General features: G+C 50.4%; 1 protein-coding gene across 1 annotated transcript; it reads left to right on the top strand.

Moving 5' to 3' along the window:
- Positions 1-7,140: 7,140 nt before the first annotated feature.
- On the top strand, positions 7,141-16,789 carry TXLNA (taxilin alpha). The gene is made up of 11 exons (XM_065881582.1): positions 7,141-7,318; positions 8,383-8,721; positions 10,032-10,123; positions 10,766-10,936; positions 12,339-12,533; positions 14,294-14,413; positions 14,648-14,722; positions 15,231-15,323; positions 15,638-15,733; positions 16,463-16,633; positions 16,667-16,789. Exons 1-11 carry the CDS (start codon positions 7,141-7,143, stop codon positions 16,787-16,789), a joined length of 1,653 nt encoding a protein of 550 aa, XP_065737654.1.
- Positions 16,790-17,470: the final 681 nt, after the last annotated feature.

Here is a 17,470-nt window from a genome sequence, read left to right on the forward strand (position 1 = left end):
AAAAGTTCTGTATTTTTTTATATTCTATATATTACGTAGGTCAACCTTAATTGGTCTCAAGAGGAGGAACTGTCTCTGTAATTTCTGTAAGTGGGATACTGTGAGGAAGACCAAAAAGAGATGTGGAAGCTCTCTTGCTCAGGAAGCCTGACCTTGATCCTTCTCTCTGCTTGGGTTCCGGGCCACCACCAGGGACCAACCCTTAGCTCTGGAACCTTTATATAGCAGAGCAGCCTGGTCTGATTGTCCTAGTACCTGAATGGAGGGAGCAAGGATGGCCCCAGGGCCCGGTGAAGTCTACGACTCTAGTCCTTACCACTGAGCAAGCATCCTGCTTACATCAGGAAACCCAGAAAGCAGTCTGCCTCCTCAGATTCAGTCTCAAACACCTTTGTCCACATAAGTTATCACAGATGGCTGCCGTGTCTCCTATCTGAGATATTTAGCAGCCTCAGGACTTTTTTTGAGAGTGATTGATGTCTTCCCTGATTGGGATCCTTGTACATGGTTTGGATTTTACCCTTCCTGTGACAAATATAATCCTAATGCCTTTTCATTCCCCTTTGAGTAGAGCTACTGCAGTGCCTCAATGGCTTGCCTGTGTGCTTCAATGGACTACATGTGATAGTAAAGCCCAGGTGTTGGGGGTGGGGTGGAGGAAGTTGCTGGCTAAGTGTAGGCCAGTGGTGGAGCTGAAGGCACAATCTGCCCTGTCCCTGCTTCCCCACAGAGGTCGGGCAGAGGTGCCCTGCTCCAAACTGTATTTTCCCTTCCCCAGGAACAATGCCATTCTTGCTCCCATTGCTACACATCCCCCTCTGGCTCAGGTGAAATCCATGCCACTCTGCTTACAGATACAACATTCAGTTGTTTTTGGCCACTGGTCTTGAATTTGCCCTCTCTTTCCAGTGTTGAGATCTAACTCCAGAGGCATTTTCTGAGAAAAGTGGTTGCGGCTGGTGGCTATCACTGAAAAGTGACACCAGTGCTGTACTGCCTAAGTGAGTCAGACGCTGCTCTGCAGGTTGGGCATGATAACTACCAACCCCACTCTCCCAGGTAGGCAAGGCGCAGGACCCTCTTCACTTGGCCTGCCGACTCCATTACAAAACCATTTTCCTACAGTTCAAAAGAAAGCCACCCCCCACCCCTTGTCCTTGTCCAAAGGGCAGAGCATTTTATTTTAGTAAGATCTACTTTGTACATCTCTAGCAATAATTAAGTCCCCTGACATTGGGACCAAATTCTTATCGTGAGACATACACATCCTGCCTTCCCCAGCTGTTCCTCCCAAATCTACTTTTGCTTCAGATCTGGGCCGTGCACCAAAGAGAAGACTGTTGATCATGGGTTACTACTCGAAGCCTGTTTTCTACAAGGACTCCAAAGGCTGAAGTCTCCCAGGGCACGAGGACAAATTTCTCTTCAGATAAACATGGCCTCTAGGAGCTTTCCTTTGTTAGTGTCTTCCTCAGACCGTGCTTTCCCACTGTATTCCTCTGATCCCCTTTTCAGTCAACAGGTGAAGTTCTTCCAGCCCACAGAGGCAGTAACATCATCTTTTGTGTCTCCTTCTCTCCTTTGGCCATCTTGGGAAGCAAAATATTTTTTAGCCCAGGCTTGACAGCCACTCTTCGTAGGCAGTCCCCATCTGGACTCCAGACCCTGGCCTAGGTGAAGTCAGAGCTTTCTGACAGATTTCTGAATGGATGTTTCAGGGATGGAGGGGCTCCCCCACCTGCTGTAGGGAGTAGCCTGAGAAGACTTGTGTTTGGAATCTTAATACTTTGGCACATAGCTATGTCCATTTTAAGATCTCTGGTGGGTTGGAGATACTTAGGTGTGGATTAAGGGGACAAGGAGCCTTTTTCTTAGCTCAAGTGTTCAAATACTGTTCTGAACAGTGCCAGCTATTCTTTATTGCCAGCCCTTCTGGGCGTCCCACCCCCATGTCATCTTCTCTAGTATTAACAGGCTCTCTGGTCTTAGAAGCCTGCCTTCAGTTCTGAGCTATCCCCGCTGACTGACCGGCCATGGTATTGGCTGCAACCTTCTGGTAGAACCACATAGGTTCCACCCTCACCTGGCCAGCCTAGTTACTTGAGGCAGTGGGTACAAAAGACCCTTCCAAGTAACAGGTGTTGATGACTTCAGCTTTCTGGGACCCTTTGTGTTCCTCCTTACCTAGAACCTTTAGATCTACTCCTGTTTTCTTTTCCCTGGAAGCCTCTTTCCAAGAGCCCTGTTTAGAGCTGAACTGCAGATTGTAGCTGCTACCACACTTAAGGAAGAGCGAAAGAAGGCTCTCAGGCACTGACCTTCATTTTCTCTTAAGCCAAACCAGTTTAATATGAAAACTCTAGCAGGATGAACTAGATTTCAATTTTCTCATGTCTGCCTGCCCTCCCCATACACTGTACAATTACCCGTTTCCAGCAAAATAGAAGGGAAGGACATGAACGCCTAGCAGTACTTCCCTCCTCCTCCCACAGGCCCTTCTTTGAAGGCCTCAGCTCATTTGTTCAGGCCATGTCTCTTTTCCCCAAGACTCACTCAGCTTGGTATCCATCATCTTGAATATTCCTCAGTAGATTCATCTTGTGGGCTTGGCTTCTGGATTCCCAATTGAAGGCAAGGAGCCAGATTCTCCAGGTCCTTGCAGGCACTACAGGGACCCATAGGGAGAAGAGGCTGGCTGGGGACCTCAGGATTGTGTGTGCCTGTCTGCCTCCCTGGCAGGCTGGGGAAGGGTGCAAGGCTCAGTGCACTGAACCATAGGAAAGCCTCACAACAAGTAGCAGCATCTTCCGAGTAGGACTATCCTAGAAATAAGTGCATTGTGAGACTGAGAAATTGCTCAGAATAGGTTTTTTCCATAGCCGTTTTAGGATTGCACATTTTAGACCAATCTTGTCCAGTGTTTTTTCTGTCTTAACTTTTGTATTTTTTTTGTTAAGCCAACAAGCTGAGAATTTGGCCCTGCGGGGATCCATGTGGTAGGCAATAGCTGCTCTTTGGCCAAGGCCTTCATAAAGGATTCAGTCATCCCATTGGCTGTTCCCTAGACCCACCCCCAGATGAAGACCATGGTAAGGGAAGAATTTTGAGGTCAGTACAAACCAAGTAAGTCTGTTAATTAAAGCTGTTTTCCTCTGAGAGGGCATTTTGCATCAGGCCTGGGCTACATGCAGAATCAAACCTGGCTGTGAATTAGAAGAGGCACCATTAAATTTGGGGCCCAGAACATCCCAGGAGAAAGGTTTGTGTAGTGTGTCATAAAGGTCATTTGGGCGAACCTCACTACTTCTGGGCCAGCCTGACTGCTGATGTCCACATTAGCACATTCCTGAACCCCTCCGCTAAACTCTAGCCCTGCTCCCCTATGTAGGTCAGATGTTCGGCCTCTGGGTTTGGGAAGAGAAAACTCTGCCATGGCGACAATCCTCAGGCCCTGGATTTGGGTATTGGCTCTTTTAGCCAGATTTGTGGGAACTGCTTTTGATTGAACCACTAAAGAAGCAAAGGGGGTGTGAGGTCCCAGTTACCCAGGACAGACCAGATGTCCCTCAAAAACAGCTTGGGTTCCCAGCTATAGACCCTAGGAAGGTGAATCAAACCTTTTCCCTTACTAGTTTTTCTTTCCGAATTTATTTGCTTTTAAGAACTATAAACTCTGGCTATTGTTTTCCATGTTCTCAGGGCCCCTGGGTAGACAGACAAAGCTTGATGATTTCAGAGCAGATACAGGCCAAGAAACCATGGCATTGAGTGTGCTGAGTCCAGACAAATGATATTTATATACACATCCAAATTTGAAGAGAAAATGTATTTCTTTAGGTTTCAAACACTGTAATAGATATAAAGCAAAAATAAAAACCTGTTGCAAAGTTCTAAATCGTGTTCTTTGGAGTGATCCTAGACTGGATTTTTTGGAAGTCACTGAAGTGAGGGTGCTTAAACTTTTGACCTAACAGTGGAATTAAGAATTGTTACAGCCTGCTTCTGCTATAAAGAATTTTTGAAATCAGCTTTATTGAAATATAATTGACGTACAGTAAATGGCACATATTTAAAATGAATAGCTTGTTAAGTGTTGACATATTTGCATCCATGAAACCATTACCACAGTCAAGAGAGTGAACATGTCCATCACCTCTAGAAGTTCCCACATGCCCCTTGGGAATCCCTCCTTTCTGCCTAACCCCCAGCAACCACTGATGGAAGCTCTGGCTCTCACTGTGGTTTAATTTGCATTTTCTAGAGTTTCTGTAAGATTTTCACATTTCATCACCACTCCACAGCCCTTTGAGCCCAAAGTAGTTCACAAACTCCTCACTTCGGTTTAGATCAATTCCTAAAGCGGCGATTACAGACTAGCAGCCAAAAAGTTGATACAAGCCAAAAAGGAGGGTTTTGGTTGGCTGACAGAGTACGTTTTAAGTTTTAATTCGTTGCCAATATTAAAAGATGTTTCTATATTTTAAAAATATCTGGCACTCCTGGGCCTGAGTTTCTGCATGAAAACAATCTGCAAGAGCTCTATTACCCATCACCATCACCACCATTCCCAACCACCACTCCCAGAGGGCTCCCTTACTCTGGCAGGCGCTAATGTTGCCATTTTCTCTTACAGCAAGGAAGAAAGTAACTGTTTAACCCATGTTTCTATCAAATTTTCTTATTCCTTGCCTGTCTGTTCTTCTCATTACCCAGCTGGCCCCTGGAGACCACCATTGACCCTTCCTGGTGCACCACTCCACCTCTCACCCCATGTATACCTTGTCATATTATGTTCTTTATCTCTGCCTAGAACACCCTCTTCCTATGGAAATCCATGAAGGCCTGATTCATATGTTACCTCCTCAAGAGATTTCCCACATGCTTTTCTGGAAATAATGAGGGCCTTGGTTTTGAGAGACTTGAATTCCAACACTTTCTGAGCTTGAGTTCCACCTTTATACTGTTATACCAATATTGCCTCTCAGTGTTACCTGGCAGACACTGCCTAAGGGGTGGGAAAGAGCACTGCGCTGAAGTCTCTTCAACTAGGGGAAATATTTAACATCTTAAGAGCCCTAAAAAGATGCCCAATTTGCACAACAATTTAAAACATTCTCTGCCTTCTCAGCCCCCAGACTGTTGCTAGGCTTTAGGACTAGAGTATTTAGCCAACAGTTCTTGAACGTTCAGTGAGTTGTAAGTAATTTCAACACCTCATCACTAATGCTGTAATAGAACTCTGTCTAGACCCAGGGAGCTAGGACAGACTGCAGAGTACTGAAAAGGTTTTGAAGTGAACTTTGAGCTCAGTGGGCCTCAAAAGATTTTGTTTCACCAAGAAGGGAATTTTGGAAGGTAGAAAAGCACCTGCAAAAACCTGGGAAATCCTGGAGATAGTAAAAGTAGAGATGTAACAAAAAAGGCAGAGGGATTGGGCAGGATTGGCTGGAAACAGAAGCCAAACAAACCATTTAGGCATTAAATTCCAGGCACATGGGTTGATGGGTTTTATCCCATTATCTATAGACAAACAGATAAAGAATTGTGATCTTACACTTGGAGAAAAGCTTGGCTTTTTTTCCCCTTTAGCCCCAGTGCAATTGGGACTTTGTAGAGGGTGGGCCAGTCAGAAAAGGCTCAGGAATCTGCTGAGGCCAAAGTCCCCCTTGCAGGGCCCCCTCAGCACCTTTCAGAGAGGGGCTCAAGCTGGTAATGAAGATGGAAAAATAAATTACTTTCCCAAGTTATTTTGATTCATCCTCAAGGAAAGCCTACGGTGGTGGTTGTTTCTTCTGAGTAAGAGACAGGGTAGTCCAGTAGTTAAGATGGATGCCAGACTTCCTAGCTTTGAATCTGCTCTAATTAGTCAATAGCGATGTGACCTTGGACAAGTTACCTAACCTTTGTCTTACAGTCCACAGCTGTAAATTGGCAATAACAAACAGTACAGTATTTACGAGGAACCGGGAAAGCTACTGTTCAAAAAACTATTAAAACCTTCTATTTGCATACGGAAATTGAAGCCCTGGGAGGGAAAAGAATACCGTCACATAGCAAATTAGTGAAGTTGGGACTGGAATACAGGCCTGATGCCCAGCCCAGTGTATTCTCTCCCTCGTCCTCAGGGTTCCTAGATAGTCGTAGATGTTCACAGCAGGAGGGAAGGGGTGGTGGAGGCGTGCCGGAAAAAGCAGCCAGGCGCAAGGCTCTGGGAGCTGAATCATAGCTCCTTCGAGACAGAAACGAGGCTGACGTGAGTATTTGTGCAGAATGACTGGCTCCTTTCGGACCTCCTGGGTCTGCGGCTCCGAGGACTAAAAACCCTATTGCATCTTGGGAGTTGGGGTCAGCCCCGGTGCATGGAGGGAAGCGTAGTCCTTTCCCTCCCCTCCCTTCCCAGCTCACCCGCCTCGGAGGCCGCCTTCACTTCATCTTTCCCAGCAAGCCTCGCGCGAGCGCCGGCTATTGATTGGCTGCGGCGCTAGCAGGAGGCTCTGCCGGCAGCAGTTACCCAGGGTTTCCGGTACGAGGGCGGAGAGGGCGAAGCCGTCAGGGCGTCGGCGGTGAGGTGCGTACAACGTCGGCTAGGGGTACGAAGCGAGCCGAGGGTCTGTGGTCCCAGACGCTTCTGGCCGGTGCGAGGAATCGCGCGGATTCCGTGCTAGGGCTCGGGCCGGGGGGCAGGGCTGAGGCCTGTGCGCATGCGCGCGCCCCGCGCGCGCGGCTGGTGGGCGCGCGAGGCGTGGGTGGCTGGGCGCGGGTTTGGGGGGGGGAGCGGCACGTGGGGCGTGGGGGGCGGGGAGGGACCGGGAATCCAGCGTCCCGCCACGTCAGTCCCGGGCCCTGAACCTATTCCGCGCGCGGCCTGTGGTGAGGGGGCCGAGTTGTGCCGGGAAGTGGCTTCGGGAAAAAGGAGGCCGCTCCTCCCTCGCTCCTGGGCACACCAGGCGCCGGTGACGGACCGGAAACTGGGAGAACCGGTGGCTCCCTCCAGGGAAGGCCTGCCGGTTTGTTTCAAGAAGCTTTGCGCGCCCGGTGTTGGGATTTCTGATCCAGGCTGCGAAGAATTTTAAAGTCTGGAAAATAGCAAGTGTGTTTGTTTCTATAGGATCTGCTCCTAACCTAACATTGCAAACCACAATGAAGAACCAAGACAAAAAGAATGGGGCTGCCAAGCAATCAAGCAACACTTCCAACCCAAAAAACACCCTGGGGCAACCGGAAGCTGGACCCGAGGGAGCCCAGGGGCGGCCCAGCCAGTCGGCTCCTGCGACAGAAGCTGAAGGTTCCACCATCCAGGCTCCAGGGAAGGCTGAGGGTGTGTGCCAGCTCTGCTTTTCCAGCGGGCAGGGGGAGGAGTTTGTGGTGCGCCGGTCCAGCTTCTGGAGTTAGAGGCCAAGGCCACTGTTTACCCAGAAAAGAGGAAATGTAGAGTAAGAGGAGGACAGCGCTGAGTCTGTGCAGTCCCCACTGGCTGCTGGGGAGTTGATAGAGGCTCCCACTCTAAGCACAGGGACAGACTCTCTTGAGAGAAGGCTCTGACAGGATCAAGTCAGGTTGGCAGTCAAATGAGACACCCAACCAGCAAATCCAGGTTGCAAACACGTCGTTCACCAGTGGGTAACTGCTGTTTATATTTGAGGCATTTCTGGGACTTTTTTTGCCCCACCAGAGAAGGAAGGATTTATTACTTGCAGCAAGTAAGGAGAACACTTGCTTTCCCAAAGCAGTGTCTCCTCTGGAACTTTTTTTTTTTTTTTTTTGGTGGCGCCAGCAGCTTGCAGTATCCTAGTTCCCCAACCAGGAACTCATGCCTCCTGCAGTGGAAGCATGGAGTCCTAACCACTGGACCGCCAGGGAATTCCCTGAAACTTTTTTTTTTTTTTTGTGGTACGCGGACCTCTCTGTTGTGGCCTCTCCCGTTGCGGAGCACAGTCTCTGGACGCGCAGGCTCAGCGGCCATGGCTCACGGGCCTAGCCGCCCCGCGGCATGTAGGATCTTCCTGGACCGGGGCACGAACCCGTGTCCCCTGCATCGGCAGGCGGACTCTCAACCACTGCACCACCAAGGAAGCCCCCTGAAACTTTTTTAATGGCAAGAGGTGACATTGGCGGGGAGGAGAAGGGGATGGACTGGACGTAGAGTTCCTGCTACATGATGCCACCCCTGTGTGTTGGATGGTCTACTTACTTTATTTCTTTTATACTCACAACAAGCGTGGTTGGGCAGTAGTGAGAAATAGTTACATCGTTTTACAGGGAAATAAACTGAGCCTTAGAGAAGTTAGGCAACCCAAACCAATACGTTTGGGCCTGAAAACTCCCAACCAGTGGCATAACCATCTTATTTCTCTCTCTGCCCCCCATCCTCTCCTGCTGAAGGAGCACAAGCCAAAACTGCTCAGTCTGGGGCCCTCCAGGATGTCTCTGAGGAGCTGAGCCGCCAGCTGGAAGACATCCTCAGTACATACTGTGTTGACAACAGTCAGGGGGGCCCAGGCGAAGATGGGGCACAGGGTGAGCCTGCTGAACCCGAAGATGCAGAGAAGTCCAGGACCTATGCCTCGAGGAATGGGGAGCCCGAGCCAGAGACCCCAGTAGTCAATGGTGAGAAAGAGACTTCCAAGGGGGAGCCGGGCACAGACGAGAGCCGGGCAAGTGACGAGGTCGTAGACCGAGACCACCGAAGGCCACAGGAGAAGAAGAAAGCCAAGGGTCTGGGTGAGCAGAGGGCAGCTGCTTGTGAGGCTGGTGAGGGGAGGGAGTTTGGACCTGACATCCTGGGCTGGCCTGCTCTGCCAGGATTCAGAGGAAACCCTACTTCCAGAACTGTCAAACTATGTCGTTTAATCAAAGCCGGGACAGTGGTGCCATAGATAGAGGTGTACAGGTTGTTTACTGCACAAGGGCTTCTGGCCTTGGGAGCAAGCAGGAACCGAGATCCAATCTGCTCTCTTTGAGAGATGGAAAGCAGGAGCCCTGAGTCGGCAGTCCTGTGCCGACCAGCACCATTTCTAATTTGCTGTGTGACCTTGGGCAAGACGTTTCTCCTCTCTGGTCCTTAGTTTTCACTCCTCTGCACAGTAAGAGAATTGGACTAGACCAGGGTTGAAAATTCAAATAAACCAAGCTAGCCAGAGGGCCCCATGAGACCAAGAGAATGCCCCCTTTATCCAAAAGCTTGACTGCCACCTGGTCCCAGTGAGTTGACAGCATGTAAAACCTGTAGCTGGCTTTTTTTTTTTAAGCCAGAAATCTAGAGTTACTATGTGAAATCTCTAGATTTTAATAGTTGGCAACTAATGCGATAGGAGCCAAACAGAACCCATCTGTGGGTTGGATTTGTTTTGGCCTGTGTGCCCATGATTTGCATTCTCTGCATTGATCTCAGAGCCTCCCGGGGTTGACACTTCAGGAGCCTGGCACAGTGCTATGTACGGTGGCCCTCTCTGTGACTCAGGCACAGGCATGGGGGAGTCACTTGGGTGGGGATGGAGGGTTAGTGTGTGTCAGAGAATCAAAGGTGGTATTACACCCATGTCTTAGTTGTTACTCCCCCACCCCCCTACCTGTTGCCCTAATTTAAAGGGTTTTTTTTTTTAGTTATTTTAATCTTAGGATCAAATATTGAAAGCTATATTTATTAATTGGGGAGGATAGTCATTTTAAAGTGCACTCTTGTCTGCCTCTGTTGACTGGAGTGCAGTGTTCTTAAGGAGACCTCTTCCTTTTGCATCCTTCCTCTTTGAGAAGGGCCTTCCTTGCATTGAAACGGCACTGACTTCGCAGGTGGGACACCTTTCTTTCACCTGTAGGTAGAGTAGGCAGTTTTCTTTCTCCCATTCGTGGTGCTCACCACGGGGATTTGACAGAGACTCAGTCATTCATTTAATTAGTATTTATTGAGCATGTCCTCTGTGATGGGTGCTGGAGAATAGGGGAGGGCTACCTTAAGGCAGAAGAGTGGGCCCAGACCTGAAGGGGGGCCCCCAGAGAAGGGGGTACATGCCTTTGCTCCCTGTGCTTTGCAGGAAAGGAGATCACGTTACTGATGCAGACGTTGAACACGCTGAGTACCCCAGAGGAGAAGCTCGCGGCTCTGTGCAAGAAGTACGCTGAGCTGGTCAGTTCTCCCCATTCTCCTCGTACCCTCCCTGCCCTGGGAGGTCAGCACAGTTTCAATTACTCTGAGTCGCATTGTATTTCTCCTGTACAGTGCTGAATAGGCTCATGGGAGGGGACCTGAGCTGAGAGAGGACAGGGTCTGAGGAAGAGGTGAGGGTCTGTGAAGCCAGAAGGATTATCTGTCGATAATGAAAAGGCCACCTTGACTCTAGGAATCATGTTGAGGAGAGGAATGGTGAACCAGGGTCTGTTGCTGAGTGTAAGGAGGTGGGTAGTGGGTGGGCTCATCTGAGGGCATGGGTGTCCCATTGCTGAGTGTAAGGAGGTGGGTAGCGGGTGGGCTCATCTGAGGGCATGGGTGTCCCAAGAGTTGGGGGAATGTCATGGTCTGAGAGTCTTGCGAGCTTTGAATCTGCAGTCAAAGCTCAGAGATAAACTGGCATCTGCTGGCTGTGCACCTCTGCTTGTCCTTAGCGTCCATTTCTGTATCCTTGAGCTGGGGCCCTTGGGGTTATTGGGGGCAGTGTGTGAAGCACCCTTATAGTGTCCGGCCTGAGCTGTGGTGGCTAGAGTCGGGTCAGCTCAGGAGACCCTGGGTCCCCACGGGGCTCTTACCTGCCGTCCCCATCCCCATTACCAGCTGGAGGAGCACCGGAACTCCCAGAAGCAGATGAAGCTCCTGCAGAAGAAGCAGAGCCAGCTGGTGCAGGAGAAGGACCACCTGCGTGGCGAGCACAGCAAGGCTGTCCTGGCCCGCAGCAAGCTCGAGAGCCTGTGCCGAGAGCTGCAGCGCCACAACCGTTCCCTCAAGGTGGGCCAGCCGCTTTCCCTGACCTCACTTGTCTTTGGTGGCTTTCCCCCTAAAAGCAGCACAGGCTTTCGGCATAGAAAGAGATTTCCCCAATGATGCCGTACTTTAGAGAGCTACTTGTAACCACTTGACATGCACTTGTATTAGATGAGATAAAGGCTAAGGTGTTGAAGGAACCTGGATGCAGGGCTTTAGGTTTCTCCATCCCATAGCAGTCCCAGGTGAGCAGCTGGAGGGTGGAGAGGGTCATCAGTCTGGAGTGCTGGGGCCTTTCTCCAACCTCTGCTTCTCCTAGGGTGGGGTCAGTCTGGTTAAGGTCTGGTCATTACTGTGATCTCCAGATAGCTTTTGTATATATATCCTTTATATTTCTTTAAAAATTTGCATCAGTAAATGTATTTTGCAACTTGTTTTTCTCAATTGTATTTTATTTTTTAAAACATTACAAATTTAATATAAATGTGATGTAAAAGATACAAAGGTGACAAAAGTCTAACAAATCAAAGGTAATTGTTGCCCACCCTCCTTGACCCCGGTCCCGGTCCCAGCAGAAACTAATGGGAAGTAAACCTACTTATATGTAAGTCTAAGTGCAGCCTTCTGACTTTCCTGTCTACATATAAAAGCTTACGTAAAGTATTTTTAATGAAATTATTATACATGTATTGTTTCATAGCCTATTCCATTTTCTCACTTTACACAATGCCTTATCTTTCCCTATCAGTTTTATAAGCCTCTCTCATTCTTTTTAACAGCATCATTGTATGGATATGCTGCATCTGATCAGTACCCTAGTTAATGTGTTTTGTGTCGTTTCCAGTTTTTCACTGTTACATGTATAGAGCTACAGTGAAAATTCTTGTTATATATATCCCTGGCTAATTACATGGAATTTATCCATAGGATAAATCTCAGAAGTGAAATGTCTGGGTCAAAGAATATGCAAATTTTAATAGATTTTGCCAGATCACCTTCCCACCAACAGTGTCTGAGTGCCTAATTCTGCACAGCCCTGCCAACCCTGGGAATTACTGAATTTTAACTACTTGGTCAGGGGAGAGGGGGTGGGTCAGAGATAGAAGCATATTAAACTGGGACAAATAGGTCTTCCAAATCCTGTTCTGAGGCCTGGAAGAGTAGGCCTCAGGAAATCTAGATTTCTTTAGAAAGGCACTTACGTGTATGCCTGCATTTTTCTAGGGAGTCTCTGGCTCGATGTCACCCGATATACAGAGGGATCCATTAGGAGCCCCCATTGCATGACCTCTTGGATCCTGGCTACTCCTCACTTGGAAAGCAGGGAGGGCTACTGGGAGAGTACATACCTGAACTGGTGGGGGAGCCCTGTGAGTCTGGCCAGGGGACAGTGGATGATGGAGCTGGGGCTGACTTCTCTGCCCAGGAAGAAGGCGTGCAGCGGGCCCGGGAGGAGGAGGAGAAACGCAAGGAGGTGACCTCGCACTTCCAGGTGACACTGAATGACATCCAGCTGCAGATGGAACAGCACAATGAGCGCAATTCCAAGCTGCGCCAGGAGAACGTGGAGCTGGCTGAGAGGCTCAAGAAGCTGATTGAGCAGTACGAGCTACGGGAGGAGGTGAGGGGTCGCCAGGGCACTGTGGGTTCTGGGTGGATGCCGGTGCCAGGCAGCGCTTTCTAGGCTTCGTCCCTTCCCCCATTCTCCCTCCTTTCCTCGGGAGGGGAGTGATGTTGTACATCCTCATGTAGATGAGGGCTGAGGTGTTGAGAAGAGACTCGCCTGTGGCCACACAATCGCGGGCCCACAGCACCTCGTCCTAAACAGTGGGGCCAGGTGTCTTGGAATTAGAACTGTCCACGTTTTAGACTAGAGTTATGTTCATGGACTGGGTATTACGTAGCACCCCCAGCAGGGCCTTGTGGCAGCACCCCCAAATCAGACACGTTAACGCTTATGCAATAAAACTTCTGAGTATTCTCGCCTAGGTTTATAATTAACCTTACAATGCTTATTAGCCTTACAAGTTTATCTGCTTGATTAGGGCAATTTCAGTTTTCAGAGTATTTTAGAATTTGAGGCGCTGGAACTGTGGTTCAGTGATCAACTCTAGGGGCTGTGTCCTCTGATTACTTGCTGCTCTGCTGCCCCTGCCACTTGAAAGGGCAGGATATCAGTCCCTTGGCTGGTGTTGGTTGCTGTCCCAGGCGCTCAGATCCCTCTCTTTGGGTCCCCACACGCCAGTCCCTTGGCGTTCTGGACTTCTCTTTCTTAAATGTTGTGAACAGGGAGATTGGCAGCTACCTTACAGGGCTGGACCAGGCCCCTTCCTAGACCGTGGGGTGTGGTGGTGGGTGGGGTGGGCAAGACCCTGCCCTCTTGGGCTCACAGCCCAGTGTAGTGATCACGTGTGCAGGGCCTGGAGGGGCCTTCCCTGACCCACCTCTTTTCCTGTGCTTCCTCCTCTGGGATGAAGGCTGGTTTGAGAGGAGTTGGTTTGGTTCTTGTCCCTCAGCGCTGAGAGACATGGAGGCTTCCTGAGCCACCAGAGTGAGGCACCTACTTCAAGCAGCTGAGGCCCCTCTTCCTCTTCCCTCTCCTTTCCCCCTGGTTCTCTCTGTGGGAGTGGAGGTGCACCCCGTCCCCAGTCAGATTCAGGCACTCCCATCCTGCCCCACAGGCCTCCCAACCGTAGGTCACAGGTGACTGAAATTCATCATGTCTCAAACTAGACATGTCTCAAAGCCACCTTCTCTTCCCCCATCCAAAAAATATATCCCATTCTCCACCTCCCTGTTTTCAGTTGCTTTGACCTTTGAAGTAGCACTCACGTTCATCACCTTCTCTCCGTCACTGTTTTCTCACCTGGTCCCAGTTCCCGGGGCTCCTCCAGCAGTCAGGACAGCCATTCCTTGGGATCCACACATCTGATCTTCACCTACAGATACAGCAGATCTCTGCCAACTGAGCTAAGCTGTTATGTTGGTAGAGAAGTCGTGTTTGCCCTTTCTTCTCATTTACAAGGGAGTTGGGCTCCAGAAGTAAGGGTTCTCAGTCCAATGGAGTATGTAATCTTTCTTAAGGCTAGAGATTGGAGTATATTTATTACTTGGCTTCCTGGGGGCTGATCTCATCCTTAAACCCCTGTGCTCACTCTAGAGTGACTCAGTGGGAAAGACACAAGGTAAGGTTGGGCAGTAGACCTTCCAGGGACTTGGGGCCCACATCCTATGGGACACGTGGGAGTCCAGCGTGTCAGACTGAGGTGGCAGGCTGGCAGTGCCCTGGTCTCTGCACATGGGGCATCCCTGCAGCCACTGGGCCTCCCTGAGAAAGGGAGCTCCTGACAGATGGACCCCTCTGATGATGCTTTCCTGCAGCACATTGACAAAGTCTTCAAACACAAGGACCTACAGCAGCAGCTGGTGGACGCCAAGCTCCAGCAGGCCCAGGAGATGCTGAAGGAGGCAGAGGAGAGGCACCAGCGGGAGAAGGATTTTGTGAGGCTCAGGCCCCGGGGTGGGGGTCTGGGAGGAGGCAGGTTGGGTTCTGGCTCAGCTTATAGTCAAGTTTGTACGGGAGAGGTTGCTGTCTGGTCAGACCAGGGCACTGCTTCCTCAGACACAAGTCTGAGAGCAGGAAGCCTTGATGGGTTATGGTGCGTGTGGCGAAGAAAATCCAGACGTAGCCTCTGGGGGCTTCTGATGGGATCTGGGGTCCTGTCTCGGAAATAGCTCCTCAAAGAGGCTGTGGAGTCGCAGAGGATGTGCGAGCTGATGAAGCAGCAGGAGACCCATCTGAAACAGCAGGTGAGACTGTGTAGCCTCCCCCGTGCCTTCGTGGTCCCCACGCTGAGCCCCATCCTGTGGGGAGGGAAATGGAACCCTCATTCTAGGACCACCTTGACTCCTGTGTGACCTTCCTAAGACTTTGTTCTCCCCGGGCCCTCCCAGCACCTGTGTGGTGGTGACCAGGTGGCTAGGTGAGCTCGAAGTACTCGGTTCCTAGTCAGAATTGTTGTGCTGCTTTTGAGGAGGTGGGGACAGAATGGGTGATTTCAGTTACATTAGTTAGACTTCATTCTGGAAGAAAAGTTTGAAAACAAACATAAAAGAAAATACAAGTCACCCCCAAATCCTACTTTTTAGGCTTAACATTTTAGATCATATCCTTCCAAATATATGGTTTTTGTTTTAAAGAAAACTGGTATCTCAAGAGAGTTGTTGGGTCAGAGGGCCAAGGGTGAGTCTGAGTGTGTTGACCAGAAGTGCCCTCCAGAGAAACCCAGTCTTACTTGTGGGCTTCTTTCTCACCCAGCTTGCCCTATACACGGAGAAGTTTGAAGAGTTCCAGAACACTCTTTCCAAAAGCAGTGAGGTGTTCACCACGTTCAAACAGGAGATGGAAAAGGTAACAGTGGTCCAGACCGGGTGTGGCTGCAGGGGCATCAGCAGCTTCATTCAGAGTTGAACACTGGGCCTGCCTTCAGGAAGCCCCTCCCTGGAGTGCTTCACGGGGAGCTGTTTACAGTAATAGTGTGATTGAGACCATAAGTAGGGTCTGGGTGGGCTGTATTTAACTGGAGACACCCTGGGGTGGCACAGAGGGCACTGACTGCGCCCAGTAATACCTTGCCCCCTTGGGATCGTTCCCCACTTTGGAGACACAGATGCACAGACAGCCTGGACCCCTGACCATTTCCTTTTATGTGTCACATAACCCAGATGACTAAGAAGATCAAGAAGCTGGAAAAAGAAACCACCATGTACCGGTCCCGGTGGGAGAGCAGCAACAAGGCCTTGCTTGAGATGGCCGAGGAGGTGGGCTGAGTGTGACCTGCATCTGGGCTGGGAGTGTGCGGCTCTTGAGTACTGGGCCCTTTCCTGTACATTGTACCGAGAAGTGATGCAGCTGCCATGAGGTGGAGCTGGGATTCACATACATGTCCATCCAAGTCCAAAGGCACTGTCGGCTGTCTCCCCGAGGGAGGTGGTGAGCTTAGTGATAGGTCTGTAGGGGAAGCAAAGAGAGCAGATGGAAGAAAGGAGGAAAGGAGCAGAAAAAGCAAGGGGTGCCAGTGATGCGCATAGCTTGCATGCAGCTGAAGAACTGCCCAGATAATTTGATTTTGTGGCTTGAGATGTAGGAGGAGAAAATAACTAATTGACGGAGAGGCTGCTGTGTGCCAGACCCTGCTGAGTGTTTAGATGTGCCAGTTCATTGAGCTCTCTTGAGATCTGTGAGGGTGACATTAGTAGTCCAGTTTAACAGATAAGGCAGTAGGCTCAAAAGCCAAGTATTTTGCTAAGGCCATCTGGTGGATAAACAGAGGAATCCATTGTCTCCAAGCCATGCCCCTTCTCTACACCACACTGCCCCCAACCGACAGCCAAGTCTCAGCATAAACCAGGGCTGTTTACTTGAAAGCGGCCAGCTTTTTTACTCTGATCGGTGCCCAGCGTTGTTAAACTGTGAATGTTTTCTACCAAGTGGCAGTGTTGGGTGGGGCGTTGATGACATGGAACTGAAGGCCCTGTGTCTCTCCCTAGAAAACACTCCGGGACAAAGAGCTGGAGGGCCTGCAGGTCAAAATACAGCGGCTGGAGAAGCTGTGTCGGGCACTGCAGTCAGAGCGCAATGACCTGAACAAGAGGGTGCAGGACCTAAGTGCTGGAGGCCAGGCTCCCCTCACTGACAGCGGCCCTGAGCGAAGGCCAGAGGCTGCCAATACCTCCAAGGAACAGGGTGGCGAGGGGCCCAGGGTCCAAGCACCTAGCTCCCCAAGGGTCACAGAAGCTCCTTGCTGCCCCGGAGCACCGAGCATGGAAGCATCAGGCCAAACTGGGCCCCAGGAACCCGCCTCCATCACTGCCTAGGGAGCTGGGAAGGGAGCGAGCAGCCCAGCCAGGCCTGGCCCATGTGAGGCTCCCGCCGCTGAGGCCCAGGGTGCTGTGACCTGGCTGCCATCTGACTCTTTGCAGTTTTGGATTTTGTGGGTCAGTTTTACGTACATATGGCATATGTGCAAGGCCTCATACATTTATATCTGTAAGTGTAAAACGGGCTTGCATCAGAGGTGGGGGAGTGTACAGATGAAGTCAGTGGCTCTTCTGTGAGCTGAAGAGTCTTAAAGCGGAGTTGTCGTCTGTGGCTGCCGTCACAGTAAGCTGGCAGGAGAAGTGATTTGAGCGTTTCCCTGCCCAATTTGAGGCTCAGCCCCTCCCTCCCTGCTACCTTCAGGGTTTATGACAGGTGACACACCCAGGCCATGACTGTGTTCTCCTGTTAGTGGGACTTGGGCAGCTCTGGCTCTCCTAGCTCTCCTGGAAGCTCCTTGCTTCTCTTAACCTGGAAAAGGGGTCGCCAGGCAGAGCATTGACAAGGCACTCAGAGCCAGTGATCAGACTGCTTCCCTACCTAGGACAAGGGACCTGGAGCATGTTCTGTGCGGGATGATGTGCTGGTAGGGAGCCCCTCAGCTTCCCCCGCGCTCCGGTAGTGCCAGGACCAGGCCAATGATGCTTCGCAGTAGCCTTATCATTCACAGGTGCCTCTGT

This window comes from Phocoena phocoena, chromosome 1 (assembly GCF_963924675.1).
Source record: "Phocoena phocoena chromosome 1, mPhoPho1.1, whole genome shotgun sequence".
Classification (NCBI taxonomy): domain Eukaryota; kingdom Metazoa; phylum Chordata; class Mammalia; order Artiodactyla; family Phocoenidae; genus Phocoena; species Phocoena phocoena.

What these genes read in the sequence shown, in the direction of transcription:
- TXLNA (XM_065881582.1), top strand. Translation starts at nt 7,141, where the DNA reads ATGAAGAACCAAGACAAAAAGAATGGGGCTGCCAAGCAATCAAGCAAC. An exon ending in AGACCCATCTGAAACAGCAG is followed by an intron (nt 14,723 to 15,230) that starts GTGAGACTGTGT and finishes TTTCTCACCCAG; the next exon opens with CTTGCCCTATACACGGAGAA. An exon ending in TGCTTGAGATGGCCGAGGAG is followed by an intron (nt 15,734 to 16,462) that starts GTGGGCTGAGTG and finishes GTCTCTCCCTAG; the next exon opens with AAAACACTCCGGGACAAAGA.